The 15094-nt window shown below is 52.1% G+C and overlaps 1 protein-coding gene across 5 annotated transcripts in view; it reads left to right on the forward strand.

The window, feature by feature from the left end:
* Positions 1-15094, forward strand: part of TTC39A (tetratricopeptide repeat domain 39A) — a 55107-nt gene extending 40013 nt beyond the window's left edge. For all 5 annotated transcript variants that reach the window (XM_077149696.1, XM_077149694.1, XM_077149695.1 and 2 more), the window contains 10 exons: positions 1364-1472; positions 1977-2044; positions 2132-2191; positions 3016-3177; positions 7801-7892; positions 9389-9509; positions 11698-11809; positions 12243-12357; positions 13435-13551; positions 14091-15094. In XM_077149696.1, coding sequence (XP_077005811.1) covers positions 1364-1472; positions 1977-2044; positions 2132-2191; positions 3016-3177; positions 7801-7892; positions 9389-9509; positions 11698-11809; positions 12243-12357; positions 13435-13551; positions 14091-14214 — 1080 coding nt within the window. In that variant the 3' untranslated portion in view covers positions 14215-15094. The remainder of the gene's footprint in view (positions 1-1363; positions 1473-1976; positions 2045-2131; positions 2192-3015; positions 3178-7800; positions 7893-9388; positions 9510-11697; positions 11810-12242; positions 12358-13434; positions 13552-14090) is intronic.

Below are 15094 nucleotides of genomic sequence, written 5' to 3' on the forward strand. Positions count from 1 at the left end.
CTCCAGTGAACTGGGGCCAGCGAACCTTGCCCAACCCCTCACAGACCAGAGAAGCTCTCAGGTGAGGGTGTGTGAAGGGCAGCCCCACGCAGTGCCCAGCGGCACGTTCTCTGAGTCTGACAGGTGTCAGGAGTTTCTTCTCCCCTAGGACACTACCTCACATCCAGACTTGAGCAAGTCCCTTCCCTTGGACTGCTTTCTGGTGCCACCACCTTGTCTGGGAGAGGGCAGAGGGAGCCCTAGTGGGCATCAGCCTTGAGGGGAGAAACCAGAGAACTCAAGCAGAGCCTTTACTGAGAGCAAGAACCCAAGCTCAGCCCCGGGTCTGAGGTAGTAGATCAGGGAGGGCTCCGTGGTGGAGGAGGCCTTGTGTTGTAGGAGCATGGGCCCGGAAGTCAGGAGACCCATGTCAGTCCATCCTCCTGTGACTCCAAGCATGCCCCTCCCTCCTCGGGGCCTCTTTTTGGTAAAATGAGGGCCTTAGGCCAAGATAACTGTTTCCCTCTGTGCTTTCTCAGGCCCTTCCTGATTTTTGTCATATCCACGGACTTATTATCATTCATATACTACTTTTCTCCAAACTGACTTATAATTTTTACTTAAATTAATTTAAAGGAAGCTTTACTGTTCATGATAAACCCATCTTGGTTTCCATCTGCCTGGGGAAACACTGGCCAGAGGCTCTGGGAAGTCCCTTTCAGTTTTGTTTTCTTAGGAAAGCCCTGGGGTCATGAGGAGCATTTTAGGATTACAATGGCCGGGAAAGGCCGAGAGATGGAAGAGTGTGTCCATCAGGCGGTGAGGCCAGGGTGGCAAGGGGCCTCCAGAGGCGCCATGGGGGGCTTAAGGCAGGCCAGAGGAGGGCCAACCAGGGGGCAGAGACTGCAGGCCAAATAGCCAGTGGGGCTGGTCCCTAACACCTCCCCAACCAGGCTCTGGAGCCTTCTCCGGAAGTCCTTCCCGGGTCTCGAGGCTCCATCTGTGCCCTGAACCACAGTTGGAATTATCTGCCCGCTTGTCCTTCCTCCTGCCCCGCCAGGGGATTGTTCCTGCCCCCGCCCCACAGGGTGGGCAGTGGGAGGATTGAAGGGGGGCTGTGAGGCATGGGGGCCCCGAGACCCCACCAGGCCTTTGCCCCGACCTTGGAAGCAGTGTCCACTTTCCCCCTGGAGGAGGCGACTGAGGACAGAGGGGGCAGCCCAGGAACAGCTGACCCAGCCCATGGGGCTCCAGACTTGTGGCCCAGCGCCCCCCATCCCCCACGGCAGTCCAGTGACCTCCGGGCCCCTGCGCCTCTCTGAGCCCCAAGGTGGGCCCGGGGAGCTCGGGCCTCGCCACCTCAGCCTCCCACCTGTGCCCGCAGGACTACGGGCTGCTGCAGCTGGAGGAGGGAGCCTCCGGGCACAGCTTCCGCGCGGTGCTCTGTGTCATGCTGCTGCTGTGCTACCACACCTTCCTCACCTTCGTGCTCGGTAGGGGCCCAGCGCTCCAGGGTCGGGGTTCCAGCGGGGCAGTCGGCTCCAGGGGCGGTGGCTGAGGGGCTGCAGACCTGCGCAGGTCCCTGGGATGGGGGTGGGGGCACCGAATGCAGACACAGCATGGCCCGCATCTGTCGTCCTGGGGCCTGGCCTGCTGACCACTCATTGCCTCTCCTTGGGACCAGGCTCCAACCTCGGTTTTCTTGCTGTGCAGTGGGGATAGCAGGTCCCCCTTGTAGAGGGTGTGAGAATGCTGTGGGCAACCCACAGAGGGTGCTGTGGGCACAGCCTTGGCAAGCGCGGGCTCCTGGTTGTTGGGCCCTATGGATATGCCAGAAACCATATCTGCAGTCTCTTGTTTGATGCTCCCACCTGCCTGGAGATAGGATGGGTTCTTAGCCCCATTTCACAGAGAGGATGGTAGGAGCTGGTGGCCATGATGGGTGCTGTGTCCTCTCCCGATGCCCATTCCCCGTCTTTCCACTCCACTTCCCTCAGGCACTGGGAACGTCAACATCGAGCAGGCAGAGAAGCTCTTGAAGCCGTACTTGAAGCGCTACCCTAAGGTGAGCCCCCCGCCTCTGCCGGACACCCCCAGCCTGGTGTGCCCCGCGGGCCCCCATGCACCCAGGCCATCCACGTGCTCCTTGCAGGGCGCCATCTTCCTGTTCTTCGCCGGGCGGATCGAAGCCATTAAAGGCAACGTGGACACCGTGAGTGAGGGAGACCCTGGGCGGCCCTCGGGAGTTCCCAGGCCCGGGGGAAGTCAGACAGGCACAGACATACCTCAGGGACAGGAGGAGCCCCGGGGTGGGGGGACGGAGGAGGCAGAGGTGGGAGAGGCAGACAGCGCAGCCGGTGGACGAGGGAGGAGGAGGCGCTTGGGGTGCATTGGTTTTTGGCCGGGAGATCTAGGAATGAAGGGCATTCCCGGCTGAGGGAGGAGCGTGAATAAGGCAGAGAGGTGGAAAGACCTGGCTTACGTAGGGCGTGGTGGTTAGGCTGCAGGCCGAGTGCTCAGTCAGGGCTGGAGGCTGGGCCGGCCTTCACAGCCTGGCTGGGGAGCCTCGCCTTGGTGGTGGGGAGCCATGGAGGGGGTTTGAGATGGGGAGGGCCGCAGTCCTGGCAGAGGACTAAGTCGAGATTCAGGACAGACTCCATCACTTGGAATTTTGGGGCTTCCACTTGACGCTGGCTGATTCCTCAGGCAGCAGGACAAATGCCCCCAACCCAAGTAGACTCGTAGGAGCTACTGGAATTTTTGGAGTTTGCTCTGAACACACATTATTTTATTATTATAATCTTAACACTTTCCACTCCCTGCTATCTATCCAGGACAGCTCTGTCCCACCCTCTCATTAGGTTGACCTCATAGTGAGGTCAACCTAAGACTTAGTGGGGAGATCCGGGACTGGACTCGGCCCCACCTGTGCCTGGCCCAGGGCTGACCACCACGTGCTAGGGAGTTGGGTGGGTGTGGAGGGCAGGGCCAGCCCAAGCAGGTACCCTCCGCCCCACTGACTGGAGATGCCTGCAGGCGATCGGGCGCTTTGAGGAGTGCTGCGAGGCCCAGCAGCACTGGAAGCAGTTCCATCACATGTGCTACTGGGAGCTGATGTGGTGCTTCACCTATAAGGGCCAGTGGAAGATGGCCTACTTCTACGCCGACCTGCTCAGCAAGGAGAACTCCTGGTCCAAGGTGAGCCGACATCATGTGTCAGGAGCACTGGGGATCCAGGGCTGACCCATTCTGGCCACAAGCCCCCAGACCAAGGTCCAAACCCCTAACTGCATGCAGGTGTGTCAGCTGGAATCTAAACAGAACGAGAAATTCTAATAGAACTCAGGGTTGGAGGGAATTGAAGATCCTGAGGGACAGAGAAACTCTCAAACTACGATATGTCAATCGAGATTTTGAGTCCCAAGGGCAGCAGTCTGGCTCCAACTCTCTAGGCTAGGGCTGTCCAGTAGAACTTCCTGCTGGGGAGCGAATGTCCCATTTCTGTACCATCCGAGAAGGTAACCACCAGCCACATGTGCACGCTGAGTGCTTGAAATGTAGCTAGTTCACATAAGGAAGTAAATTTTAGATTTTGTTTAATTTTAATTAAAATGTAAATAGCCACATGTGATTGGTGGCCACTGTTTTGGTCTGTGCAGTCATGAAACACAAAGGCTCATTGACTGATATATCTATAAACTTTACGCGTGTCTGACTTCAGGGAAGGGCTGGATCTAGGAATTCAAATGATGTCATCTGGGCTTGGTCTTTCCATCTGTGTCTGTGCTTTCCTCTTTGACATCTTCATTGTGTAGGCGGCTCTCTCCTTACGACAGGCAAGTGGCTAAGGGCTGTCCCTAACTCACCTTTTCCCTGTGGTTTGAACCACGGTCCCAAGACTGAGTCTCACTGACCTGGCTTAGGTAACACATCAATGCCTGTAAACAGAGGGGGTGGGAAAGCTCCTTGTGGAGTGAAAGTGGGAGAGGGTTGGTTCCCCAGAAGGAAAATGAGGTGATGTACCAAGAAGTGTGTGCGTGTGTGTGTGTGTCATTAAAGAGATGTTATGTAGGCAAAGCAGAACAAAACAGATGTCTACCATCAATGAGAATTTAAAATATTATGGTTAAGTGTTGAATAAATAAATATTAGCCGTTATCATCACAGTAACAATAGCACAGAATTAGAATAACAGGAGCAGATATAATCTAATCTGGTGTTGACAAATATGTAGCACATTTGCCTCCCTTACCTTATCCTTTGCCCCCAGCAGACATTGTTAATCAATCCTGGCACTCTTTGCATGAGCCTGGCTGTAACCTCAGAAACCTTCTCCATCAGCCCTCCAGGCAGCCGTTACAGCTGATCACAGTTGGCTCCTGTCATCTGCTTCTAGTCCCTATTCCTCATCCCTCCCTTATCTCTTACCTCTGCAGAGAAGTTCATTTTCCGTACTCCTACCTGGGAATGAAGCTGAAGGGGACTGCTCTGGGGGAGGGGAGGAGGAGTTGGGAGAGGTAGCAGTCTTTTTTGTAAGTTCTTACTGTGCACCTAGCACTTGCCGTCTCCTCCACACCACACCCAGTGAGATAGAAGTTATCACCTCCATTGGGTGCACGAGGAATTCTGAGGCTACGAAAGGGTATGTGACTTTCCTGGCCCACATGGCTGTCAGGGCAGAAACTGGATTTGAAGACAGTTGTGTGTGACGCAGAAGCCCTTGCTTTCCCCTCCTCCACAAGCCTTCCCGGGGAGGCCTGCTCGTCCTAAGGCCACCCTGCTGTGGATGGCGCTTCCTCGGGCCCAGCCCCTGTGGGCCCACCATCCATTCCTCATCATCACCCACCCCCAACAAGAAGCTGCGGTGCTTTTTGAGCTCAAAGTGACTCCCAAAGCCTCCCTGTGGAGTGAGGTGGGCAGCTGGGTCCACCACATGGTGAAGAGGAGGCCTGGGGGCACCACGCAGCTGCTGGGAGGGGCAAAGGGAGGGCCATGCCTCCTGCGTGCCGGGACGTCTGGCTGTGAGTCTCAACTCGGCCCCCAGCTCCCTGTGTGACTTTGGGGTGCTCAGTCCTGGCAGAGGACTTTTCTCTTTGTGGCAGCAGCCGGAGTTCTGGGGCTTCACTCTTTCCTAATCTCTAGCACTTGGCTGCCTGGGTCCACCTGCCATATGTGCCGCTGTAATGGGAGAAGCTCAGGGGAGCTCAGCAGTAGCCCTGGGCCACCCAGCCAAGGGGACGAGGTAGGCTTCTGGAAGAGGAGACACCTGAGCTGAGTCTTGAAGGAAGAAGAATTAGGGTGGTGGAGTGGAGGAATTAGGAGGGCAGTTCACAGAAAAGCAAGAGCAAAGGCTCGGAAGCGAGTATACTGCCAAGAGGTTCAAAACCATCTTGGGTTTGTGGGGTGGGAGTGCAGGGGGCCACTGAGCAACCTTTTCTTCTTTGAGCCACTTGCCCTGAGCTTCATTGAGGACAAGGACTGTCTGACTTGGCACAGTCCCTGATAGAGTAGTTCAACAGAATAAATACAGAATCAATGGACAGTTAATGGACAGGTCTCCCATCAGGTCAGGCAGCGGCTGTTTTCTATCAGTGAGGCCCTCCTAACATCCCTTGATAACCAGGATGCCCACAGGTCTCAATCTCTGGGTCGTTGCCTCCCTCCTAACTCCTGGGGGCTCAGTCAGGCCCGAGCTGTTGGGTGTGGGGTAGGAGTTGGAGGAAGCTCTTAGAGGAAGCCAAAGTCTTGAGACAATGCGCTGGCAGAGAAGGCAATGGCATCCCAGGCTGAGGGAGCAGCACAGGTAAAGGCCCTGGAGTACGGATGCATCTGTAGTTAAAGGCGCATTGGGGAGGAAATGGCAGAAGATGAGCTAGGAAAGTTCAGGGCAGGTCATAGAGGGCCCTGAGTGACTGGGGTTTTGTCTGACAGTGTGGGGGTGGGGGTGGGGATTTGATTTGTGCTGTGGCAAATCCCACCGACAGTTGCTGGGCACCCCCACGTGCCAGGTCCTGTTCTGGGCCACAATATATAACAGTGAACAAAGCAAAGACCCCAACTCAAGGTCCACATTCCGGTGGGGATAGAGACAGTGAAAGATAACCAGCTGTGCCGTCTTCCCTAATGTAAGTGCCTTGAAGAGCAATCAGGAGAGCTAAGGTGTGGGGTTTGATGGGTGTGGCTGGATTGCACAGGGTCAGGGGAGGCCTGTGTGAGGACACTGGATGGCAGTGAAGGAACAAGCCACGTGGATGTCTGAGGGAAGAGGGACTGTCGGTGCAAAGGCGTGGGCAGGAGGGCGTCTGGCAGTACTCTGGGCACAGCAGGGAGGCTGGTGTGGCTGGCACGGTGCGTGAGGGAGAGGGGGCATGGCTGGTGCTGCGGAGGAGACTGGGCAGGATTGGGTAGGGCCTGTGGGCTGTGATGAGCAGTTTGGGTTTGATCCCAGAGTGAGGGGCTATAAGGAAGATTTCTAGAAGGAATGACATGATCGGACTCAGCAGTTCAGAGCAGCTTTGCTGTGGGAAATGGCTTTCAGGGGCTGGAAGATGGAGCAGGGAGAGAGTGTGGGGGCTGGTGCCGTAATCCGGGTGAGCTATAGGCAAGGCCGGTGAGAGTCAAAGCTGGAAAGGTAGAAGAATCGTCAGGAAGAAGGCGAGGAGGACGTGAGGTTTCTGTCTGGGCTGCTGGGAGGATGAAGATGGCCTGAGGCTTTGGTGAGAGGAGATTCTCCCCACCAAACCCTCATAAAGATCAGCTTTTCCTCGCTTTGTAAGGGAAGACAGAGGCGATGCAGTAGATCTGGGCTCCAGCATGGGTGGGGCTGCCAGGTGAAGGCTGCTTTCCGTCTTCTCCAGAGACTAGACTTCAGGATGTCCAGCTCTCTCCCCTCCACCTCCTCCATTTCTGTTTTGGCCAATGACAGGTAATTCCTTAACAGCCGCCCTGGGAGGCAGCAGGTGTGGTTCAAGGCTTGGCCACTGGAGGGCACCATAGAGCCAGATTCCTACTAGGCTCGGCTCTAGGGGAAAGGGGGGGGTGTGTGTGACATTCAGGAATGGAGTGTGGCTGGGGGCTCTCCTGCACAGCCTCATCTTCCCTGCCAGGGGTGGTCAAGGCCCTGGCTTAAAGCCGCACAGACCTGGGGTTAACTCTCAGCTCAGTCCCCAGTAGCTCCGGGGGCCCCAGGCAGCAGAGGTGGGATATGGATTCCTTTCTGGCCTCATCTTTGGGATCAAGTGAGGTGATGTATGAAGAGTGCCTGAAACACAGTAAGGCAGTTCCACCAAGGGATCCTGAGCAGAGCTCTGACCCAGGGCCCTACCCACCTTTCGAGCCTCATACTTCTTCCTTTATGAATCCCATGCTTTGTGCTACCTGTCTGTCCTGTCCACACACTTTACACAGGCTTTTACGGGAAAGTCCTTTCTTGGGTCTCTGTGAATCCTCCTGCAGTGCAGTTACTGCATGTCAGAAGCTCTTGCAGCTGTGATTGCTCTCCCTGCCTTTGGGCCTCCATCCGGCCTCAGCACATACTGCCTATCTACTAGTCGTCTGGGCTGTTCTCTCCACTGCTTCAGGGTGGAAAGGGTGGGGTCCTTGGCATGGGCCTGTCCTGGATTTAACTCCCGGCTCCACCATTTACTTAAAAGCTTCTCAATTTCCTTCAGCATCCGCAGCCTCGCTTTCTCCCCTGGGATCTGTGGATAATGTTAGCTACTGTGCTAGGCTGTGGTGAGGTCCGAATGAGGTACTTGTGCCACCCTGGGGCTGCAGTGAGAGAGAAGGTTGCCCTCACCTGGCTGTTGCTGTCTCGAACAGGCTACCTACATCTACATGAAGGCTGCCTACCTCAGCATGTTTGGGAAGGAGGACTGCAAGCCATTCGGGGATGATGAAGTGGAGCTGTTTAGGTGGGTTCCACCATTGCATCCTCATCGCAGCCTCAGCTGTGAGAGCCCAGCCAGCCTCTGCCCGTGGTCACCCTGAGCTTTGCTGGTGGAGTGGTTATCTCCTGGCTCTGAGCCTCCCCAGGATTGCCCCAAGCACCTGTCATTCCCTCCCATCATCACCCATGTTGCTGCTGCTGCTGCTGCTTGTTGAAACCCCTTGAATCTGCCTTGAGATTTTCTTTTAGAAAGTGGTCTTGTTAACAGCCTCCCTGCTGGGCCTCTCTCATAGACGATCAGTAGGGCAGATGTGGACACCCAGGTCTAGAGAGGGGAAGGGCTTGCCTTTCTGCTGAGTTACCCTGATAAACTCAGAGAAGCACAGAGGAAAGCCCAGGAATTAGAGTCAAGCAAACAGGGTTAAATCCAACCCGTCACTTCTCATCTGTCTCATCTTGGACGATTACAGCATCCATAAAATGGGAAGAACAGCTTCTACTTTGCAGGGTTGTTTGGAGGATTAAATAGATAATAAATTTTAAAAGTCTGGTATAGAGCTGGAACTTTGGGTTTTATTTTTATCTGTGCTGCTACATTTGCCTCCTGAGAAGGGTCTTCAGAGTGGGGTCTTCCAGGGCTCAGCCTTGGCCGGCGAGGGTAGCGCTTGGAGCCTTCCTGCAGGCCAGGAGAGCACTAGCTCCAACCTGTCAGACCTGAAGTGTTACACCCAGTTCCTGGGCTACTGCCAGTGCAATAACAGGGCAGTCATCGTTTACTGAGTGCCAGGAACTCCATCTCCATCTCATACAACTCTACCTGAAAACCTCCATCTTAAATCCATTTTAGAGATGAGAAAACTGAGGCCTAGATGGTTCCATGGTAAATAAGCAAGGAGGGGATTGGAGGAACCGCACACCTAGTCCCATTTCCTAGGCCTGGACTGCTCAGGCCTGAGCTCCCAGCCACACCCAGTGACTGGCAGAATTGGAGCCAGGGGGGCGAGGCCCTAGATGTGTAGGCTCACCCAGCTATGTGAGTTTTGCTCTGCCCTCGGAAACAGCTGAGGAGGCCACAGCCCTCATGCTGCAAGAGTTAATTAAGGGTTTGAGCTGTGTGGTCTTGGGCAAGTCCCACACCTTCTGTGGTCATTACTATCCTCTTTGAAACTAGGGTTAGAGTTCTACTGAGCCCTCCCTGAAAATGGGGCATGGGAGGAGAGACACCCAGGAGGCAGGGCAGGCCCGGGGTCCTTTGAGTACATTCTCCCTTCTGCCAGCTGGTGTAGAGCAGCCCCTTGCCTAGCCACAGGAAGTGATCAGGTCCTGGGTCAGGGCCCCTAAAATAAGGCCATAGCCACAGGCTGTTTCAGATTTAGGAGGCTCTTTAGAGACTAACACTCTCATCATACATGTGGGGAAACTGAGGCCCGGAGAGGGGCCAAATAGAAGCTGGGCAGGCTGGGGACCCTCAGTCCTCTCTTGCTTTTTCTCATCCTCTCCCTCTCTCTCCATCTCTTGCAGAGCCGTGCCAGGCCTGAAGCTCAAGATTGCTGGGAAATCACTACCCACAGAGAAGTTTGCCATTCGGAAATCCCGGCGCTACCTCTCCCCCAACCCGGTCTCGTTGCCAGTCCCTGCTCTGGTGTGTAGGAAGGGTCATGCCCCTCTGGCTGGGATGCTGGGATGAGCTGAAAGTCAGGGCTACAGCTGTGGGCCCTGGTGAAATTGGGTGAGGGAGAAAGACCTTCATGCCTCAGGGGCCTGGAAAGGATGTCACAAGTCATTCAATGACCCACAAGTGCTGTGGTCTCCTGAACCCTGCCCTGGGGCTAGGGGTCGAGGCACAGATGCATCTGACCTGGCACCTGCCCCCAAGGAACTAGGATGGGATGGGGAGACGGGTGAGCAGGCTTCAGATACCTCTAGGCAGAAAAAGTAGCACCGCCCTGCCTCGCCCCCCGCCCAGCCCTGCACTCCTTGCCCAGGTAGAGGTGTCACCTGATGTCTATTTCTGTGGTCTGTTTCAGCCCTATCACACTGATGATTGTGACCTTCCTTACACACAAAGTTCCAGTAACAATGTTGTGAGGTTCGCCTCACTGGACCAAGCCTTTCTTTGAGCTGGGACCATATTATATTCAACGTGGAAATAACATTAACAATAGCTGGCATCATTATTGGACCTTTCCTGTGTTCAGGACTTACTACATGCACTGCTTCATTTGATTCTCACAACCAACCTAAGTAGGTGCTGGTATCCCCAGGTCAAACAGCTAGTAAGTTGGAGAATAGGATTTAAATCCAGGCAGTCTGGCCCCAGAACCCATATTCTGAACCACTGCATGATGCTAATTCCATGCATGATTTAAGCAGGCATCACAGAAGGTGTCCAGTTTGCCAAGAGTTTTTATTGTTATTAATCAAAAAAGCAAGGCAGCTAGAAAACTAGAAAGGGCCTTGAGAGACCCTATTCTGGTCCTGGGGGTACCATTCCCTCATATATGATCTTGTATAGGTTCCCTCTCTGAGCTCTATTTTCCCTTACTGTAAAATGTGAATAATAATATACCTTGCCCATTTCATAGAGCAGGTTTAACAATCAAATGATTTATTGTTAAACACTTTATAAGTTGAAAAGTTCAATATTTATATAGAATTTTATTTAGAGCTTATATCCTAAATATTTCTAAACAGGTTTTAAAATATAGTTTAAAATATAGAGTAAAAGTGTTATTAGTAAATGAGGGGTGGAAAATGCAGGGGAAGAAGGTATATCAAAATCTTAGGGGGGGTGGGTGATGGTGGCTCAGTGGCAGAGGTCTCACCTGCCACGCTGGAGAACCGGGTTCGATTCCCGGTGCCTCCCCATACCAAAAAAAAAAAAAAAAAAATCTTAGGGGAAAATTTCCAAACTATAATCTGAAAAATACCATTTATACAGAAATGAATTCTGTGATCAAAAAAAATTGGGAAAGACCAGCCCAAACAAAGTTTATATACTGTTGACCTTCTGAGAATCTTTACATGCTTATCTGCATGGTGATTCTTCAAGCAGAAGCTCAAAGATACGTTTTTCCCCTAACTTATTTGGCCAGACAACCCTTTTTTTAAAATGGCATATCTGCTAACTCAGAAATACATTTCTCAACAAGAACCACAATAATAAAGTCTTTCTAGAACTTTATGTGTACAAGCCACTTTCACATCCATTCCCTGGTTTGATAGTTTAGGAAATGCTAATCTAAGCTAACAGAGTTATTATGAATCAAAATTTAATTTGATATTCTGTGTTTCCTGGCAGCTGAAGCAAAAAAAGAATCAGGACATGTTCAGTAGTTTTCATGACAGTAACTCAATTTTAAAGGAAATGGAATATGAGTTTTCATTAATGGGTCTAGTGCTTTGGGGGAATAGGAGAGACGGTGACACAGGCTTTAGCTCTATCAAAAGTCCTGAAAGTGCTTAAATAAATTGTGGTTGGAGGAGGCAGGAGCAGAAAGGAAGGCTTTCTGGAAGGTGTCGGGCATGGCCTGGTCCTCAGAGAATGGGGGAAGGGTTTGGACACAAGAGAGGTTAGGAAAAGGCATGATAATTTTCAGGGAAGCCACAAGCAGAAAGGTAACTGAAAACACTGGCAGGTGGGAGTAAGCCATAAGACTCCTGGCGTACTCCACTCAAGCCACAGCTTCACCACTTGGCTGAGACTTGTCATGGAAGATTAGAGCTAAAAGGGCTTTAGGGATCCTGGTCTGAGCTACTCACTTCACAGTGAGTAAATGGAGGCCCTAGTGGTGAGGAACCCTAGGATTGACTTACTTCCCTGCCCTCAGGAAATGATGTATATCTGGAATGGTTATGCTGTGATTGGCAAACAGCCGGAACTCACGGACGGGATACTTGAAATTATCACCAAGGCTGAAGAGATGCTGGAAAGGGGCCCAGGTGACTATCCCTAGGTCCTCGAACCTGCCAGGCTGGGTCAGCCTTCAAGCCTTTACAGCTGAAGGTTCCTCCTGCCAAAAATGCCCTTCCCCACTTCTCAACCCTGGTAATTGTCCTTTGTCTTTCTATACTCAGTTTTGATGTCAACTCCTCCAAGAAGCTGTCTTGTCCCCCAGGTAGAGTCGAGGCCTCTCTAGGCTCCCACAGCCCCTGGGCTTCCCTCTGTCAGTCCCAGCCTCGCTCTATTGTAATTGTCTCAGTATCTGCCTTTCCTTCCCAGCTGTGAGCTCCCTGAGAACAGGTACCATGTCTGAGTCATCTCTGTGTCCTCTGGGTCCAGCTAAGATTAGAAGCTCCATGAGCAACTGTTGTAGAAACGAGTAAGAAAAATCGACAACCCTGTCTTCTTCTTCCTTCACACCCATATTTTCAGAGAACGAGTACTCAGTGGATGACGATTGCTTGGTGAAATTACTGAAAGGCCTGTGTCTGAAATACCTGGGCCGTGTCCAGGAGGCTGAGGAGAATTTCAGGAGCATCTCTGCCAAGTGAGTGCCTCTGTGGCTGCTCCTGCCCACATGGCCTGCTGGGGGGCCTGGTCTTCGGGATGGAATTTTCAGGGCTTCTCTATCCTCATGCCCACTACAAGTCTGGCCCTAGCTTACTCCCCATTCACCTCACACGTACTAATGCTTACTCTGTACCAGGGCCTGTGCTGGGCAGAGATAATTTGTATCCAGTTCCCATCCCCTGGGGATGGGGGGAAGGGGAGGCCACCAAGTTACCCAACAACAAGGAGCCCATCCACGTAGTTTCATGTGAATGGTGCCCCCTGAAATTTGTAAAGGAGAAGCCCTGCCCTTGCCCTGTGGGAATGTACATGTTACAGAGGACAAGCTGTAGGTGACATAACGCCATCTGATCAGGGCTGTGCTAGAGGAAAGCAGAGGGGCAGTGGGTGCTCTGAGAAAGGACTGCACTGTGATGGGAAATACCAGGGCAGGCTACTCAGGTGTTAAATTTGAATCGGGGAACTTTATCAGGGAGAGAAAGTTCTAAGAGGAAGAGGTACAGCATTTGCAAATGCCTGGACAAGGGACAGAAACGTGAACCTGGGGTAATGGTGATTAGGTCTGTCCCTGTCTGAGTGAAGTTGTAGAAGGGAAGGATTACAGATGGAATAAGGAGGGTTAGATTGAGAAGGGCCTGGATGATTTACATGCAAGGCTAAACTTTATTTTTACATACGGGGGAGAGCTAGGAAGGATACTTGTGAGAGAGTGACAGAGATTTGGATTCTAAAAGGATGTCTCCAGGGCATCATGGAGGGTGGGACAGAGGGAGCCAGATCAGAGTCAGGAGACTTCCCTGATGGGGTTAGGGAGATGAGGTGGATGCACTGAGGAACATGAACTATAGGTTGTCAAGGAGTTGAGGCCCCGGGTTCAGAGGGTCAGATGGTGCTGTGGGAACGGGAACCTTCCCAAACGGAGAGTCATGGCAACAATCTCCACGTGAGCACATGGGTTGGGTCTTCCCATTCTGGGAAAGGTCAAGAGGAGGTGCCTAAAGGACATCTCAAGGGGAGAGCCTGTGTGTGAACCATGTCCTCCTCTGTTCCACAGTGAAAAGAAGATTAAATATGACCACTACTTGATCCCAAACGCCCTGCTGGAGTTGGCCCTGCTGTTTTTGGAGCAAGGCAGAAATGAAGAGGCTGTTAAACTCTTGGAAACTGCCAAGTAAGCTCTGTCCTTTACTCCCTCCTGAGCTCAGGAGTTCCAGCCAGCTGCTGGGCAGAGGAGCCCAGACAGCAATAATGAGGTCACTAGCAAGGGCAGTGTGGCAATCCAGAGACCAGGCATGTGTTCCTGCAAACCTGGCTCTCACTTGGGTTAAGGAAGCTTCTTCCTTACTAATGAAGAATTGGAATCCCAGAGGGACAGTGTGCATTGCTCCAGGGTGACACCACAAACCAGCTGCAGGGCTGGTGAGACAACTTCAGTCTTCTGCCTTCCAGCCCAAGATCTTTCCTCCAGAAACAAACCCCCAAGCTTAAGGACCTGACAGGACCAAGAATGCTTCCAGAAGGCATGATACCAGGGGAAGGGGCCATGCACCCTTTTTGCTAATCCTCCCATTGGGTATGGCCCAGCCCTTTCTTTGGACATGTGCAAGTATTTAAGAGCTGTTCTTGGCTCTTAATGGTGGGCTCCCACAGCTCAGACTAAAGGAGAAGGGCTTCTTAGAAGCAGCCTCATATGTCTCTGCTTTCTTCCAGGCAAAACTACAAGAATTACTCCATGGAGTCAAGGACACATTTTCGAATCCAGGCAGCCACACTTCAAGCCAAGTCTTCCTTAGAGAATGGCAGCAGATCCCTGGTGTCATCAGTGTCTTTATAGCTTTGTGCAGCATTCCAGGCTGGAAGATAGACAGCTGGACAGAGCTCCTGAAAACATTTCAAAAAGATCCCCTCTCCTGCTCTCCCCTGCCTTCGGAGCCCATTGGTGCTCCAGTGGGATGGCATGACATGAGTATCTGTGTAGAAGGAAAGCTGGCATTTTACCAGTGTTGGCCAAGGGCCTTTGCCAAGGACAGAGCAGGTAGATCCCCTCTGCCTGCCGTATCATACATACGGGTACTTGTTTTTCACTGTAATGTTTAAGAGAATGAATGAACAGTTTACATTTTCCTTAGAAATACATCGATAGGATCATAGTTGGCTAAAACAAACAAAACAAAACAAAACAACCCAACAACCAGCCTCCTGTAAATCTTTGTTTTAACCCATACTGATCTGTTTTATCTCTTGCCAAAGGTTAGACTGATTTTCAAATTTCAGAAAGGTCTCAGCTTCTGGGAATGGAAGGACCTTTCTTTCACAGGAACTGGGGAATGTCCTAGAGGGTCCGTGCCTCAGGTTTTGACTCTTCTGGGTGTTGGACAGAGCCAGAGGTCACACAGACACCCACTACCTTACTTCTTGTGCTTCATTTTCACTTCCTTTATTAACTTCCCAATTTAAAAATCAAACACATCTTTTTAGTGAAATAATTTTCATTTGAGCCCATCTGTAGAAAAATCACTTTCTCCACCAACAGGGAACAAAGGAGGATGTTGAGGCCTGAGGGAAGGGAAGCTGTGTGGCCCTTTCTGTGCCAAAGCCAGGAAGTTGGGAAGGGCCAAGGAGGCCTCAGAAACCAGCCTGTATCTTTCGCATTATGTCAAATAAAAATCACTAGGAATAATTTTAAAACATAAAAATTAATCTTCTCTACTTCA

This window comes from Tamandua tetradactyla, chromosome 2 (genome assembly GCF_023851605.1).
Source record: "Tamandua tetradactyla isolate mTamTet1 chromosome 2, mTamTet1.pri, whole genome shotgun sequence".
Classification (NCBI taxonomy): domain Eukaryota; kingdom Metazoa; phylum Chordata; class Mammalia; order Pilosa; family Myrmecophagidae; genus Tamandua; species Tamandua tetradactyla.